The following is a 16,489-nucleotide window of genomic DNA, read 5'->3' on the forward strand; positions in this document are numbered from 1 at the left end:
GGGCCCACCTGGGCTGGTGCAGTGTGGGTTCTTGGGAGCCTCGTCACTCTGGTCGTGGCAGTCATTCTCACCATCGCACTCCCACTGGCGGGAGCTCAGACAGCGCCCATTGGCACAGCGGAACTCGCTGGGGCCGCAGGTCGGGTACTCTGGGGGAGGAAGGGACCTGTGAGGCTGATGCCCTGGCCCAGCGGAGGGCAGGGCCTCCTCCCACCACCGCCGAGGGCTCACCACACTCGGGGGACTCGTCGGAGCCATCTGCACAGTCACGGTCATGGTCACACACGAAGTGCTTGGGGATGCACTGGCGGTTCTGGCACATGAACTCACGGTCGTCACAGGTGCTGTTGTACACTGTGGACAGAGGTGGACACAGCCCTTCAGCCCTGCTCAGCCAGCAGCTGACCGTCCCCCACCCTGACCTCCTGTGGTTCTCCTGGTAGAGTGGGCAGGGCACTTGATGAGGAGTCTGGACACCTGGACTACAGCTATGGCTCCACCCCAGCGGACCCCGCTGAGGCATTTCCTCTCCTGCACCCCAGCTTCCCCATCTGCAAAGTGAGACTGGGGTCATTTGCTGTCCACCCGGTCCACACAGCCCCGCCACTCACAGCAACCAGCTGCGATGCTCTCGTCTGCACCATCAGCACAGTCTTTGTCACCGTCACAGAGCCAGCGCTCGGGGACGCACACGTGGGTGCCAGGGCAGGAGAAGGAGGAGGGGCCACACGTCTTGCCTTCTGTGGGGGGAGAGGGGGCCACCAAGAGACTCAGGAGGGGTGGATGAGGGCCAGCAGCGGAGGTGATGCACTCGCTGCTTCGCCGTCGTCTGCAGGGGTGTCTGAGTGTGGGGTGGAATTGGGTGGAGTCTGTCTTTCCCTGGAGAAACCTCCCCCAGCTGAATCCCAGCTTCCTCACCACAGTGAGCAGCCTCGTCTGAGCCGTCCCCACAGTCATCGCTGCCGTCACACAGCCACTGCTTGGAGATGCAGCGATGGTTCTGGCACTCAAACTGGGCCTCTGAGCAGAACTTGTCTGGGGCAGTCGGAAGCCACAGTTAGATGGGGAAGGGCGGGGGTCACCCACCTGGGGAGGCTGATGCCATGGGAAGGACAGGAGAAATGCCCACAGCAATCCTCTGTTGGGGGGCTGAGCAGCAGCTAGAGGCAGAGTCTCTGAGTCTAACCTCAAGAGTTGGGGTGTGGGGCAGGGGGTGAAGGCCCTGGGTGCCCTTTTCCAAGGGGGCATTTCCTGGGGGTGACTAAGAAGTGGGGCCCAGCAGGTTCTTGGAGCACTGAGTAGGTGCTGTGGTCACTCACTGCAGTGGGTCTCGTCCTCGCCGTGTTCACAGTCATCCTCCTTGTCACACGTCCAGCTCATGGGGATGCAGCGCCCACTAGGGCAGGCGAAGTAATTCAGGGGGCATCTGGGGCGTTTCACACCTGGGGGGCGAGGCAGGTGTGAAGGCCCTGCTCACCGCAGGCCACCGCCCACCACACACCTGCCCCTGCCCACCTGGGCAGTCACGCTCATCACTGTAGTCCCCGCAGTCGTTGGCGCCGTCACACACCCAGCTGGGTGCGTAGCAGAGCGAGGTCCGCTCACAGGGCTGGAAGAGCACGCCCTTCACGCCCAGGCGGAAGTAGCTGCTGCAGTCGGTGGCACCTGGTGGGGGCAGGGGTGAGGGTGATTCCTGGTTCCCCCCGATCATCCCCCACTGGGGCAGCTGCTAGCCCTACGGTGCCTTCATGCTTTTCCAAAAGTTGAACAATGCCCTTCCAGTGGGGTGCTGTCTGCATCATCTGCTCACTGCCCCCTCTCGGAACCCCATGGGAGCCCAGGAGCAGAGGCAGGATGGGGACAGGGCCTCAGGGAGATGGAGGCTATCAGTGGGGACGAGGCAAGGCGGAGAGGAATGTGGGCAGGTAGGTGCAGGAGGGCCTGAAGGCGGCAGATGCAGTGAGCGATGGGGAGGAGCCTAGGAGGTGCCAGCAAAGGGTGTCACTCACTGCAGTTCATCTCATCTGAGGCATCCTCACAATCCACAAACTGGTTGCAGCGGCTGGAGTTCCCGATGCAGGTCCCGTCCCGGCAGCGGAACTCGCCCACACCACAGGCTGTCTCTAGAACAGTGCCCGCCCCGTACCGTCAGGCCAGAGTTTTCTCTGTGTGGGCCAGGAGGACGCAGGACAGAGCTCCTGGCCCACAGCACCTGCCCTGGCCTGTCACAGAGTGCCTTAAACCAGACACCACGGGGCCCAGGGACAAAGCTCGGCCAGGGAAGGGTGGGGCAGGAACTGAGGTATAGATGGGTTATGCCATTGCGCCTCACTCACTGTTGCAGGGGATCTCATCAGAACCATCCCCACAGTCATCCGCCCCGTTGCACCACAGCATGTTGGACACACAGCGCCCGTTGCTGCACTGGCGGAAAGTCTTCTTGCAGCGGCGGGAGTCTGCAGATGGAGGAGTAGGCTGCACATCAGCCACAGGCACAGGGAAAGGGCTGCCTCCCTGAGACGTCATGCACCTGTCCAGCTGGCCGCCCCCCAACCCAAAGGCCCAGTATAGGCTAACAGTGGTTCTGCCCTTCATGAGCTCCCAAAACTCATGGTCAGGAAGCTGGGTCCCGATCCTGCTCCATCCTGCAGGGGCTGAGGCTGTTGCCAGAGGGCCAGGGACCTGGGGGAGGAGGACCTGGGCTTTGGACCTAGAAGAGGCAGGGGCTGCAGAGGGCTCCTTACTGCAGTAGGATGGCTTCTCATCGGACTTGTCCTTGCAGTGGGGGACGCCGTCGCAGGTCAGGCTGAAGTTGATGCACTCACCATTGGCACACTCAAACTCATCTTGTGCTCGGCAAGAGGAATTCACCGCTGGGGAGGGAGGTGGAGGGAGCTTTCTGAGCCAGGGTTGTGGGCCCCAGTGCCCACGCCTCCTCCCCCCTGGAGCTGAGGTCATCAGCAGCTTCTTCTTGGCAAAAGGCTTTGAGGAGCTGGGCTGGAGCGCGTTGGGGAGATGGTCACCATCCCCCGTGTGTGCTTGGGTTCCCTGCCAGCCCCTCCCCCGCCGCCTGTCTCACCTCGGCAGGTGAGGTCATCCTGGAGGATTCGGCCCCCTCGGCACGAGCAGTTGACATGGCCCTGGTGAGTGAGCAGACACAGGTCCTGGCAGCCACCATTGTTGATTCGGCATGGAGAGAGTTCACCTGAGCAGGGACAGGGCGGGCGCAGGGCTGCAGAGTGTTTGCTATTGTGCATGTACCCAGAGTGCCCACCCCACTCACTGACTTCACGGAGCTCCCAAGCCTCTGCTCAGCCATGGCAGGCACAGCGGCTTGCAGCCAGTGGGAAGGGCATGGGGATGGCTGCTGTGGAAGGGCCAGGTGCATGGGGTTTTTGGCAGCTGTGCTGTTGAGGATGTGTATGCTTTTAGGCAGGGCACGGTGGGCTTTGAGTGTTTCTGAGAGATTCCAGTCTGAGGGCCCTGAGATTATGGGTGCAGTAGTGAGCCCCAGGGCGCATGAGAGATGCCTGGGAAAGCTGCAGGTCTGTTGTGGGGGGTGGTGGGGCATGTACTTGTGCCCACTGAGGGCACATGCACCCAGGCTCTCAGGTGTCTGTGTTGCTCCAAGTGAGGAGAGTGACCAGGGTGGGGGTGGGGGCACCAAGGGCGTGGATGAGCCCTGAGGGGCGGGGGTGACATGAATGTGTGTGTGCAATGTGGAGGAGACGCCAGGCATGTGCAGAGTCCATCTGTGTGCATAGATTGTCTTGGGGGGAAGGGGTACAGGAGCACTGAGGGTTTTGCAGTTTCAAAGGTGTGTACAGCTGTGTGTGTCTGTGTAACGGAGGCTCAGGGACAGCAGGACCAGGCAAGTGTGTGTGAGGTGTTTATAGTATGTCTGTATGATGTGTGTGTGTGTGTACTATGTGGTGTGTAATATGTGTTGTGGGTGGTAGGTATGTGGCGTGTGTATGTAAGTCCTATGTGTGGTGTGTATGTGTCATGTGTGGTGTGTATGTGGTATGTGTGTGTTGGTGTGTGGTGTGTGGTGTGTGTGTGGTGTGTTGTATGGTGTGGTGTGTGTCTTGTGTGTGCTGCAGTGTGTGTGGTATGTGTGTATGTGGTGTGTGTGTGTGGTATGGTGTGTGTGCTGTGTGTATGTGGTACAGTATGTGTGGTGTATGTGTATATATGTTGTGGTGTGCGTGTGTGTTGGCTGGGTGTGGTGTGTCCTGTGTGGTGTGTATGGTGTGTTGTATGGTGTGGTGTGTGTCTTGTGTGTGCTGCAGTGTATGTGGTATGTGGTGTATGTGTGGTGGTGTGTGTATGTGGTATGTGTGGTGTGTGTGGGGAATGTGTGTATGTGGTGTGGTGTGTGGGGGTGTGTGTGGGGTGTGCAGTGTGTGTGATATGTGTGGTGCGTGTGGTGGTGTGTGTATGTGATATGTGTGGGGTGTGTGGTGTGTGGTGTGTGTGTGTGAGGGGGGTGTATGTGTGGTGTGTGTGGTGCGTTTGTGGGGGTGTGTGTGTATGTGGTGTGTGGGATATGTGTGGTATATGTGGTGTGAGGTGTGTGTGTGTGGTATGTGTGGTGTGTGTGGTTTGTGTGTGGGGTGTGTATGTGTGTGTACATGTTGGGGGTGTGTGTATGTGGTGTGTGGTGTGGGGGGGTGTATGGTGTGGTGTGTGTGTTGTGTGTGTGGGAAGAGTGTGGTATATGTGGTGTGGTGTAGTATAGTATGTGTGGGATGTGTGTGTGGTATCTGTGTGTATGTGGCGTGTGTGTGTGGTGTGTGTGTATGTGGTGTGTGTGTGGTGTGGTATATGTGGGGTGTGTATGATATGTGTGGTGTGTGTATGTGGTGTGCAGTGTATGTGTGGTGTGGTGTGTGTGTGTGATATATGTGGTGTGTGTATGTGGTGTGCAGTGTATGTGTGGTGTGGGGGGTGTGTGTGGTATGTGTGTGGTGTGTGTGTGGGGGTGTGTGTTTATGTGGTGTATGGAATGTGTGTGTGGTATGTGTGGTTTGGTGTGTGTGTGTGGGGTGTGTGTGTGGGGGGGTGTGGTATATGTTGTGTGGTGTGTGTAGTATAGTATGTGTGGGATGTGTGTGTGGTATGTGTGTGGGGTGTGTGTGGTATGTGTGGGGGGGGTGTGGGGTGTGTGTTTGTATGTCCAGGCAGGATAGGCAGGAGGGCGAGGCAGGTGGCGGCAGCTCCACTCACAGCTGTTGGTGTCGTTGGCCACGGCGATGATGCCCATGGGCTGCTGGGGGATGTCCACGCGTAGCAGCTTCATGTTGCTGCCCACGTGCTTGTTGGCCCGCTGCACTGCCCGCCGCACCCAGTCGGTCCAGAAAATATGCTCCCCATACACGGCCAGCCCGAAGGGGTGGACAGGCTCTGACTTTAGGATCACCTGTGGAGACAGCGCCATCACTGTTACAGCATCTCTTGGGCCTCTCGCCCAGTCTCCACTGGACCACAGCCTGGCCTGGCCTCTGACAGCCACAGAATGAGGGCCCGCAGAGTCATCCTGCCATCTCCCTCATCTAGCTGATGAGGAGCAAGCTGGACAGGGTGGGGTTGCCCGAGGCTGGGGCCTGGAAGGACTCACCTCCTCCCAGCTGCTCCCACCATGTCTGTGCCTGGATGGTCTCAGCTGATGGGGCTGACCCTGGCCCTGGCCTCCCCTCAGCCGCCCGCCAGCTCACCCACCCCGCAGACTCACATAGCGGTGGGAGCCGTCATACTCGCACCGCTCAATCTTGTCCAGGGTGGCGTCAGAGAAGTAGAGCTTCTCAGCACGGTGGTCGATGGCCAGGCCGTTGGGGGTGCGGATATCCTTCTCGATGAGGGTCAGGACATTGGCTCCCGAGAGTGCTGCCCGCATGATGCTGGGATGCTGCTCATTCCAGTTGGTCCAGAACATGAGGCTGGGGGAAGAGGGTCCAGGGATCAGGAGGCAAAGCCTGAGAGTCTACCACAGAGGATACAGGCCAGGACACGTAGGCACCTGGAACCTGGAGGCCCGCCAAGGCAAAGCAACCTCAGAGTCATCGAGGCCAACAGTGCCCCGATGCCCATGAAGGGCCCCGCTATTGCACAGACATTTCTCACACGAGGTGGCTGAGTGTGAGGGGATGAGGGCCAAGTGTGAGATATTCACATTGCAGTATCTGGGCAGTGACCGTCTACTTCCTAAGAAGTGAGCCAAGTGAGACAGGCTCTGGGGTTCCAGCCCTGGCTACGCCACCCACCAACTAGGTGCCCTTAGGTAACTTGCTCAACAGCCCTGTCCCTCAGTTTCCTCCTCTATGAGGTGGGGATGGTAGCACCACCTGCCTTGCAGGGTGGTTGTGAGAGTGGAAGAAGTTAATCTCCATCTTAAGGACAGATGGCACACGCTATGTGAGTATTTCCCAGGAGTTTATTCTTAACTGCTCTCTTCTGTGCAGGGAGGCTGGCTGTCTTCCAGACCATTCAGGAAGCCCTTGTGGAGCTGAGTGTGGCGTGTGTCCCTGGTCCTGGGGTATGTGGGTCCTATCCTCAAGGAATTCTCAAGAGTCCCCTTCTCCGTACTTTGAGGCCTTTGCATGTTTGGGGTTGGAGCCACCGTTCTGCCTCATAATGGCTCTGACCTCGAACGAGCCTGTCACCCCTCTCAGCCTTGGTTTCCTCTCAGTAAAGGAGGCAATGGGAACAGCCAGCCCCCAGTTATGCTGTGCTCCTTGTGGGGTGGTACTGAGGCTGGAGGAAGGCCTCAAGGCTGGTCAAGCACTACCCTGGGTGTGACAGAGTGGTCCTCGGACCACCGGCATTGGATGGTGAGCCCTGGGCCCTCAGTCCCAGAGCTTGTCACTCAGCTAGGACCAAGGCAGGGCAGAGGACTCCAAATTCTCTTGCTCCCAGGCGATCCTTACGCACAGTGGAGTCTGAGACCACCAAGCCACACGAAAGCCAGCTCCGTTCTCCAGTTCCCTAACAGGACCTGCCCCTGCCCCCACCCCAGTGCCTCTGGCCCCCTCCCACCTCCGCCCCTCACCGTTCTGCCCACAGATCTCTCCTCTGGCCTGTGAACTTGTCTCCTCAGACCTCTCCAGGTCACACCCTTCTTGTCCACCCCCAGCGTCTCCAGCACCATTGAACTACCGCGCCTTCTGCTGGGCTCACGTAGGAAAATGGTGCTGCTCTGCCCCTCGGGAGACATTGGCTGCCCTGAGCCTCCACGAGCTCATGAGAAGCTCTGACCTTAAGGGCCTCATCCTGGAGGAGAGCAGGGGTGTGTGATGGCTCTGGAATCAGGATGTAAGTTGGGAGGGAGGCGGCGTGTCCCTCTAGCCTCCACAAGGGAGAATGGGTGTCCTGGGGCAGCGACCGGTCATCTTCCTGGCTTGTCAGGATTCGACTTGGCCTGTCAGTCCCCACCAGGGACTCCCACACCTCAGGTGAAACCACTCACACCTGCGGTGAGAAGTGGTTTTCCTCCTGGCGTCAACAAACTCCTCCATGTGACACAACTGTGGTCTGGGTGAACCTGCTTCCCAGGAATGTGGCGGGAGGGAAGAGAGAGGCTTTCCTGGGGCAGGTGCTCAGTGTCCAGCAACATGGCAGACCTTCTAACTATCCGACTGTGACTCCACAGGGTCATCAGTGCCCCAGGGCCGACTGCAGGGAGGGCTCAGGGGGAGGCTGGGTTGTTGGAGTCTCCACTGGCCCCTGCCCCCTCCATTGGGGTCCACATCGCCTCCTTCCTATTCCCTGAAAGTGCCTGCTCCTTCTGACCAGGGAGAGGGCCCCTCCTGCTGGCTCAGCTCTTTCTCCTGGGCGCTGGGACCATGCTCCCATTCAGCCACTCCTGCCATCCTCAGATGTCGGCTCACATGCCTCCTCTTCAAGGACATGTTCCCTGACTTCCAGGCAGGGCCAGTCCTCAGCACACAGCCACGAAGCTCTTCATGACGCCCCTCACGCTCCCCACTGGGTCCTCTGCACCTTCTTTGCTCTCAAAAGCCACTCGCTGAATGTGCAACGGAATCCCCTTGGCTCATAGGAAAGGAGCTTGGTGGGCAGCCAGGAGGACATGTCCTCTGGGACGAGGGCATGGCAGCCCTGCTGGACCCTCCATGGAGGCTCCAGACTCATGAGGGACAGGCCCTGAGGCCATCCCCAGACAGGTGAGGCAGCCAAGGTTTATGGAAGCGGGGACTGGACCTTCGTCATCAGCTGCAGACGTGCCAGACAACAGAGGCAGGAGGAAACAGAGGGCCCTTGAACCAGGCTGGATGTGACTGACACTGGGGTACAGGTGGGGGGAATCTGGGTTCGGGACGCTCACATATCTGTACAGCTGCTTTGGGTTGTGTTTACTAGTTTCCTAGTAAAGCTTTTGAAAAACATTCCAAGCACTGCTGAATTGGCAAAAAAAATGTTGCTCACATGTGGGCCAGGATCCCTAAGGCGAGGGGGTGGCTCACTAGAGGCCCAAACAGCCAGGATGAGGGCTGCCCTTGTGGGAGAACAGAGCAGGCCGACTGCGGGTGAACCCTCCAGGGGGAGTACCCACCGCCAGGTGCTTCCTGCCACCTGTCCTGGCTTGTGCTCCTAACTCCTCCGCACCCTGACCTCACTTCCCGGCTGGGTTCAGGCCTGCCTACGTCCCATGGCGTGCAGAGGTCCCCTTCTGTTCTCCCTGTCTTGAATTTGCCTTTCTTCAGGCTTTTGCTCAAAGCACTTGCCCTGTCCAAGCTGGCCTTCCTTGTCTTTCCACTTCCAGGCTCTGGGCCAATCTACTGCCTTCTTGAGACCTGTGGTCACCCGTATACAGCCCTGTGCCAGTTACCATTGCTTCCCACAAGTATGACTTCTCAGCCCAGGTAGGTGGCTTGATAGGCCCAGCCTGAGGCTTCCATACGACAGGTTCAACAGACATTCTTTGCCTGAAGCTTTGGATCCCAGAGCTAGAGGCCCTACCCTGTGCCTCCAACATGGTGTTCTGATGAATGAATCAACCACAGAGGCAGAGCGTCCCCCACACTCCTAATGCTCCCCTTGGTGCAGGCAGCTGAAATCTTAGCCAGCTTGTACCACAGAAGAGGAACCTGAAGCTTAGGAAGCTTTTGCAACTCCCCCCAGATCACACAGCAGGGAAGGGTGGAGCTCAAGTGAGGGCTTGCCTCTCCTGCACCCCCACCTGGGTCTGCCTGGGGAGTTTCTGCGGCCCCAAGTCCCACCTCTCCCCACTATCCCCATCCCCAGGCAGCAGCTCACTTCTGGCACTCGTCCAACACGAAGGCCCGTGGGTGGTCATCTCCAGACATAGTGATGACGGTCTCACGCTCAAAGGCCCCCGGGCGGGTCTGGTCCACTGTGTGGCGCGTGATGGTGGATGTCGTGTAGCTTGTCCAATAGAGAGTGTCCCAGCCACGGTGATAGGCCAGGCCTTCCACGGAGCCCACATCTGTGAAGAGACAGGAGCAGCCATTGGGCGGGAGGGAGCCAGAGGGCAGCCTGCACAGGAGCAATGGGGGACAGCCTGGGACACGTGCTGTCCTGGCTGGAAGGGGAAGTGTGGCGCATGGGAGTGCATGAGGTGCAGCAGAGGGGGCTCGGGGGCACCAGGGTCTGACTCAGTGCCCCCAACCTCTGCTGTCCTCACCCAAATGACCCGTGGTCACCTCCCAACCCTCTCCCTCGGTCTTCCCAGTCAGGGCGATCGGGCTTCCTGGTGTGGTTGCACTTTCCTGGAGCTGTAGTTCCGCTGAGTTGAGTGCAATATAGATTCCAGTAAATCAAAGCCTACTTGGGCTGTACCGGGGAGCCCCCGACTTAAAAAGACCCTGAGCTGGATTGATTATTTTATAAAGCAGACATCTTAAACTCAGGTTAAAGAACCAAGGCACAGTGAGAGACACAGCTGAACAGCAGTGTAAGAGAAAAGACGTTAGTGGCTAAAAGCGATGTGGCTGCCAAAAGGCCATGCTGTGGTATGGTCTGCAAACAGCCAGAGGGGAGGGGACATCCCTTCCAGGGGACTGGGGATTGATCTGCCAGTCTGTCCTGATCAAGCTGCGAGCATGGAGTACCGGGTTTAGCTTCAGATGCTACATTTTTAGACAGACATGTGGGCTGGACTAAGTTGCAGCAGAAAATGTCCCAGAGAAGGCTGAAAGGACAGGTCTGAACATGCAGCACCTAGTTCGGTGCCTGGCAGGTCTTTATGGACCAGCTGAATGAATAAATGAGCAAATGAATGAGTCAAAGGACCTGGTGGTAACCAGGCTGAAGAAGAAAAAATGTAGTGGGATGCAGTTTTCAAAGAGCTGAAAGGCTGTCCTATGATGACAGCCCTGACACTGTAACTGCTCTTTCCAGAGCACACACTCCATCCCCAGCATCACTGAGCTAGGCCTTCATGTGCAGCAGCTCAAGGAATTCTGTCTCACCATGCAGATGGGAAGGCTTAGGTTTGGCAAGAGCAGGAAACTGACCCAAGTTACTGAAACCCCAAATGACTGGAGCTCAGCCCCGTGTCTGCAGCCTGGGTTTGTGAGCGCTGGGCTCCACAGTGACCTCTGGCTTGTTCTGTGCAGCCCGGAAGGCAGAACTAGGACCAGTGGCAGGAGGAAGATGGGAGCCGACACTGACTCCAAATCAGGAGTCATGTAACTGCGGGGGTGCAGTGGGATTTGGCTGAGTTGCGGCTGCTGGGATTCAGGGTAGAGTGCCTGGTTGGGGTCTGAGAGTCTGTGCTGCTCCCCGCCCCACGTCCCACTTCCTGGGAAGACTTGGGGTCTGGGCTCACTCTCCACAATGGTGATCCTCCTGGAGCCATCATCGTTGATCTGCTGAATGTTCCCAAAGTGGATGTCGCTGAAGAAGATGCGATTGGGGGTGCCCGGAGAGGTGCCTGCCCGGTAGTCAAAGGCCAGGGCAATGACGTTCTTCATGTGCTCAGGGTCCTCGAAGGGCTGCACGGGCGCATTGAGGTTGCGCTCATCGGACAGGTGGATGCTCTTGAGAATGGTGCGCTCCGAGTAGAGCAGGTAGCCGGCGTACTCGCGGCACGATGCTCCGTCTTCAGCCAGCATCCCGTGGGCACAGGCGCAGGCCCGCTGCCCACGGCCCCGGTACAGACACAGCTGCTGGCACCCACCATTGGCCACCGCGCACACGTTGGTGCCTGGGGGAGGGGAGGGTACAGAGGGCAGGGCCTGCCTTGGGAAAGGCTCGCTAGTGCCTTTGTCATCCAGGCTTTGGCAAAAGTGCTGCCCTCTGCCTCGGTATTCCCAGCTTGGACGACCTTCCAGGGCCCAGAGCCCAAAATCTAGATCTGTCCCGGGGCACCTCAGGCTTTCCTCCCCATCCCTGGGTCTCTTGGGCCATCGGAAGGTGCCCCATGGGTCTAACTTGTCTCCTGGCCCTCTCACGCTGGGTTCCCTGGGGAGCGCCCTCCCAGGCCAGAGTCCCCCTCACCTCTCCACCTCAGCCCAGAGCCCCGGCCTCACCTTTCTGCCGGTCCCGGTTGAAGACTTTGATATCTTTAAGCTGGACGCCGATGCCGGTTCGCAGGGGCACGGAGTCTGTGGCATTGTCTTTGCTTCCGCGCTTGATGGAGCCGTTGGCGTGAGTCCTGAGGGAAGGACAGGTCACAAGCAGAGCATCAGTGGAGCGGGGAAGGAAGGAACAGATCAGCTGAGGAGGCCAGGACAGAAGCCCTCACCTGTCACTCCAGTAGATGAAATCCTCAAACACAGACACTGAAAACATGTCCATGTTGTTGCTGGACAGAACCACCTCGCGGTTCTCACCCGTCTCCAGGTCGATTCGTTCAATCTTGTCTGTCCGTGCATCACACCAGTACAGCTTCCCATCCTACAGGCCAGAGGCACCCACCTCACCTCCAGAGCTGAACCCACTGCCAGCCCCATGTCCGGGGCAGCAGGGAGTGCGTGGGCCAGAGTGGGGCCCTCAGTTCAGCCTCCCCCCTCACTCCTGCCTCCTGCACACACTCCTGCCCTCTGCCCTGCTGATAAGGCAACATCCAGGCATCCCTCCCCTCCCCTACTCCCCACTTCTGAGCGATCCCTGCCCATCATCTCTGTGGTAGCAGGAGTCCTACTCTGGGTGCAGGGCTGGGCCGGGAGACCCCGTGACCTCCCTTGGGCTTCATGTCATCCCAGAATGGGCTCATCACAGGGAGGAGGGGTCTGGGTCAGGGGTCTACCATCGGCTCCAGGGCCAAGTTGGCGTGCGAACCTGGTAGTCCACTGAGATGCCATTGGGCCAGCTGATGCTGACATTGACCAGCACCACACGCTCCGTGCCATCTAGCCGAGACCGCTCAATACGCGGATACTGACCCCACTCAGTCCAGAACAGGTACCTGTGGGGTAAGGGGGAAGTGGGGGTCAGTCCCCAGACCCTGGAGGAGACAGGGCCTCATCAGCATGGGCCATGGGCAGAATGACAAGGCCAGACCGGAGCCAGTCTGTCCAGCTCCTCACCCTTTCTCTGGGTGGACGGTGATGGCCCGGGGCTTGTCTAGACCCTGGGAGATCACCACGTAGCGGAAGGAGCCATTGAGCCGGGCGACCTCGATGACATCGAAGCCCTGGTCCGTCCAGTAGATGTTGCCTAAGGAGGAAGTTGGTGGGGCTCAGGGAGGTTGGGTGAGGACAGGTGGACCTGTTGTCCTCCAAGCCCCCAGGCACCTCTGCAGCTCCTCTTCCTGCTCCCACCAACTCCTCCTCCCCCCACATCCCCCAGTCCTCTGCCACACCTCAAGCCCCACAAACCCACCCACTGCTCACCTGCGATCCAGTCCACTGCGATGCCCTCCACGCGGCCAATGCCATTGGTCACCACGTCTTCACGCCACGTCTGGTCCCGCTTGGCCCGGCTGATCGTGCTCAGGCCCATGTCCACCCAGTAGATGGTGTCATTTTCTGGAGTTGGAGGAGGTGACATGGGGATGACCAGTAAGGCAGGGGTAAGGCGAGGGGTCAAAATCTCACAAGGCTCAGGACAGGTGAGAGAGTGCGGGAGGGGTCAGGTGCTTGGAAGGGGAGGTGGAGTCGGGGTGGCAGCTGTAGCAAGTGCCCCACCTAGGGCCGATTCAGGCAGCCTCTCACTGGACCCTCAGGGCACACCACACTACCCCTAAAGCTCCCACACCACGCCCAACTCCCTCCACCACGCCCAACTCCCTCCACCACTAAATGGCTCACCAGCATGGAAGTCGATGCCGACAGCCAGTGAGGTCCCGGACACTGGGACCAGGGCATCTGACTTGTCATTGGGATCCAGAGGAATTCCCCTGATTCCTTCGTGCACAGAGTACAGGAGAAAGGAACCCACGCCTGAAACGCAAGGACACTTAAGGCATGGGTATGGCCAACACTCTCCCCTTAAACTTGGTTGCTGTCACCCTCCAACCGTTCTCTGCTTCTCCTTTGATGTCTTCCCCCGCCATCATCCCTATCCTCCACCCAGCACACACACCCTAGTCTGAGGTCGGAGCATGGACCGGGAGGAAGCTCACCTGGCTGGTAGCTCTGGGGAACCACCTGCAGGACTCCTAGCCACCATGAGAGGGCAGCAGAGACCCAGATTTCTTGCCTTGTGCTCTGCCCTCCTCCACCCAGCACAACCCAATCTGCACCCTGCAAGTCCCTTAGGGAAAGTCTGGGAATTCAGACCATACAATCAGGACTAGGTGATTCCAAAATCTAGACTTCCAGTTTGGCGCTCAGCCTGATTCTAGTTTCCTCTTTGTCCTCCCTCTGTCTGGTCCATGCCACACCCTCTCTCCAACACTTAAAACTCAACCCTATAAGGTCACTCCTAGGCCAGTCTCATTATCAGTTATCCCATTTCTTTTTCTTTTCTTTCTTTCTTTCTTTCTTTTTTTTTTTTTTTTTTTTTTTTGTCTTTTTGAGACGAAGTTTTGCTCTTGTTGCCCAGGCTGAAGTGCAATGACGCAATCTTGGCTCACCGCAACCTCCGCGTCCTGGGTTCAAGTGATTCTCCTGCCTCAGTCTCCCGAGTAGCTGGGATTACAGGCATGTACCACCACGCCCGGCTAATTTTGTATTTTTAGTAGAGACAGGGTTTCTCCATGTTGGTCAGGCTGGTCTCGAACCCCAGCTTCAAGGTAATCTGCCCGCTTCCGCCCCCCAAAGTGCTGGGATTACAGGGGTGAGCCACCACGCTAGGTTCTTTTTTTTTTTTTTTTTTTTTTTTTTATTAAGGTGGAGTCTTGATCTGTTGCCCAGGCTGGAGTGCAGTGGCGCAATATTGGCCCACTGCAACCTCTGCCTCCCCAGTTCAAGCAATTCTCCTGCCTCAGTCTTCTGAGTAGCTGGGATTACAGGTGCCCGCCACCACACCCAGCTAATTTCTGTGGTTTTAGTAGAGACAGAGTTTTGCCATGTTGGCCAGGCTAGACTCAAACTCCTGACCTCAAGTGATTGGCCTGCCTCGGCCTCCCAAAGTGCTGGGATTACAGGCATGAGCCACCGTGCCTGGCCCAGTTTTCCCATGTCTTGAGGCACCACTACCCATGCATCTCAGAATCCTCCCTTGCCTTTATCCCTTTGATACAGCATGTCCCAAAGTGAATCCCCAAATGGGCCCTGGTTGCTCAGACTCCATGAAAAAAAGAATGAAGGTCAAGTGAGTTTTGGAAAACCCCAAACACTTGAAAAATTCTTAGCACACATAAACATATTCAAGGCTCTGAGAAGTTCTGCAGCACAAAACACTCTTAAACTTTGTTCAACTCAGAATTTCTTTTGGTAAAATCTACCCACATAAAAGAGGGAGGCTCCTAGGAATGCACATTTGGGAAATGCTGTCCCCGCCCCCCCCACCCCCCCACCCCGCAAGCTCATAAATCAGTTAGCAGGTTCTTGTGAAATGCGTCTGAGTTTCATTCCTTTTCTTCAACCCTTGCTGAGCCCAGCCCAGGCCCATCATCTCCTTACACTCCGATTACTCCTAATAGCCTCCTAACTGGTTTAACTGCCTCTGTTTCTTCCCCATCACCAATGTGGTCAGGTTGATCTTCCCCAAACATCACTTTCCAGGCACTCCTGGCTGAGAACACAGGAGCCCCGCCTAGCTCACAGCCTTATCTCCGGGACTTCCCCACACTTTGCCCACCACTCTTGGCTGGGGCCCCCACACACACCTTACATTGTGTATAGTTCCCTCTTCTTTGAGCCATGCATCCAAATCCTACTTGCCCTATAAAACCCAGCTCAGCCGGGCGCGGTGGCTCAAGCCTGTAATCCCAGCACTTTGGGAGGCCGAGGCGGGCGGATCACAAGGTCAGGAGATCGAGACCCTCCTGGCTAACACGGTGAAACCCCGTCTCTACTAAAAATACAAAAAACTAGCCGGGCGTGGTGGCGGCGCCTGTAGTCCCAGCTACTCGGAGGCTGAGGCGGGAGAATGGCGGGAACCCGGGAGGCGGAGCTTGCAGTGAGCTGAGATCCGGCCACTGCACTCCAGCCTGGGCGACACAGCGAGACTCCGTCTCAAAAAAAAAAAAAAAAAAAAAAAGGCCGGGCGCGGTGGCTCAAGCCTGTAATCCCAGCACTTTGGGAGGCCGAGACGGGCGGATCACGAGGTCAGGAGATCGAGACCATCCTGGCTAACACGGTGAAACCCCGTCTCTACTAAAAATACAAAAACTAGCCGGGCGAGGTGGCGGGCGCCTGTAGTCCCAGCTACTCGGGAGGCTGAGCCAGGAGAATGGCGTGAACCCGGGAGGCGGAGCTTGCAGTGAGCTGAGATCCGGCCACTGCACTCCAGTCCCGGGGACAGAGCGAGACTCCGCCTCAAAAAAAAAAAAAAAAAAAAAAAAAAAAAAAAAAAAAAAAAAAAAAACCCAGCTCAGAGCATGCCTCTTCCATGCAGCTGCCAGTGATCTGCCTGCTGACATCTATTTTTCCAAAATCCTACTGGAGGCACTGGAAACTCATAGCCACTTCATGGTCCAGTGTCCCCTACACCATGAATGTAGTCTTGTCCCCAAGGTAAGAAGAGGAAGGTGGGGCTGTAGGGTAGGAGGGGTCAGGGTTGGGGAGCTGGGACAAGGCTGGGAGGAGAGCCAGGCACTGACCCTCACAGGCCTGCTGGCCACTCCGGAGGCTATAGCCGGCTGTGCACATGCAGGAGCGGGTCGTCTCTGACGTGGGCAGGCAGAGCTGGGAGCAGTCACCGTTGTTGACACTGCAGGGGTTGGTGCCCTTATGGTCTGGGGGCAGGTGGGAGGCAGAGGGAAAGGGTTAGGTGGCCCTCCTTGGGACCTCAGGGTCAGGCTTGGGCTGCTCAGAAACAGAATGGTCACTGCCTTTACCCTGGACCTAATGGGAGTCACCACCCCACCCGGCTCTCAGGTTTTCTGTCCTCCTGGGCCCCTGGCCTTATGAATAGGGCTGCTGGAAGCCTATAAGGTGCCTTTGTGAGAAGGAAACAA

At 57.7% G+C, this 16,489-nt stretch overlaps 1 protein-coding gene across 1 annotated transcript in view; it reads right to left on the minus strand.

Moving 5' to 3' along the window:
- The window catches only part of LRP1 (LDL receptor related protein 1), an 85,956-nt gene that overhangs the window by 16,936 nt on the left and 52,531 nt on the right, over nucleotides 1-16,489 (minus strand). Inside the window, exons 34-54 of the mRNA XM_030939380.1 lie at nucleotides 16,133-16,267; nucleotides 13,233-13,364; nucleotides 12,816-12,950; nucleotides 12,510-12,639; nucleotides 12,262-12,388; nucleotides 11,726-11,877; nucleotides 11,511-11,635; nucleotides 10,808-11,185; nucleotides 9,274-9,463; nucleotides 5,735-5,939; nucleotides 5,230-5,422; nucleotides 3,080-3,205; nucleotides 2,745-2,873; nucleotides 2,337-2,456; nucleotides 2,010-2,123; nucleotides 1,516-1,665; nucleotides 1,320-1,442; nucleotides 919-1,035; nucleotides 612-740; nucleotides 232-354; nucleotides 9-149 (exon numbers count right to left, since the gene is read on the minus strand). Of these exons, the coding sequence (XP_030795240.1) occupies nucleotides 9-149; nucleotides 232-354; nucleotides 612-740; nucleotides 919-1,035; nucleotides 1,320-1,442; nucleotides 1,516-1,665; nucleotides 2,010-2,123; nucleotides 2,337-2,456; nucleotides 2,745-2,873; nucleotides 3,080-3,205; nucleotides 5,230-5,422; nucleotides 5,735-5,939; nucleotides 9,274-9,463; nucleotides 10,808-11,185; nucleotides 11,511-11,635; nucleotides 11,726-11,877; nucleotides 12,262-12,388; nucleotides 12,510-12,639; nucleotides 12,816-12,950; nucleotides 13,233-13,364; nucleotides 16,133-16,267 (3,174 nt within the window). The remainder of the gene's footprint in view (nucleotides 1-8; nucleotides 150-231; nucleotides 355-611; nucleotides 741-918; nucleotides 1,036-1,319; nucleotides 1,443-1,515; nucleotides 1,666-2,009; nucleotides 2,124-2,336; nucleotides 2,457-2,744; nucleotides 2,874-3,079; nucleotides 3,206-5,229; nucleotides 5,423-5,734; nucleotides 5,940-9,273; nucleotides 9,464-10,807; nucleotides 11,186-11,510; nucleotides 11,636-11,725; nucleotides 11,878-12,261; nucleotides 12,389-12,509; nucleotides 12,640-12,815; nucleotides 12,951-13,232; nucleotides 13,365-16,132; nucleotides 16,268-16,489) is intronic.

This window comes from Rhinopithecus roxellana, chromosome 10, assembly GCF_007565055.1.
Source record: "Rhinopithecus roxellana isolate Shanxi Qingling chromosome 10, ASM756505v1, whole genome shotgun sequence".
In the NCBI taxonomy this organism is placed as follows: domain Eukaryota; kingdom Metazoa; phylum Chordata; class Mammalia; order Primates; family Cercopithecidae; genus Rhinopithecus; species Rhinopithecus roxellana.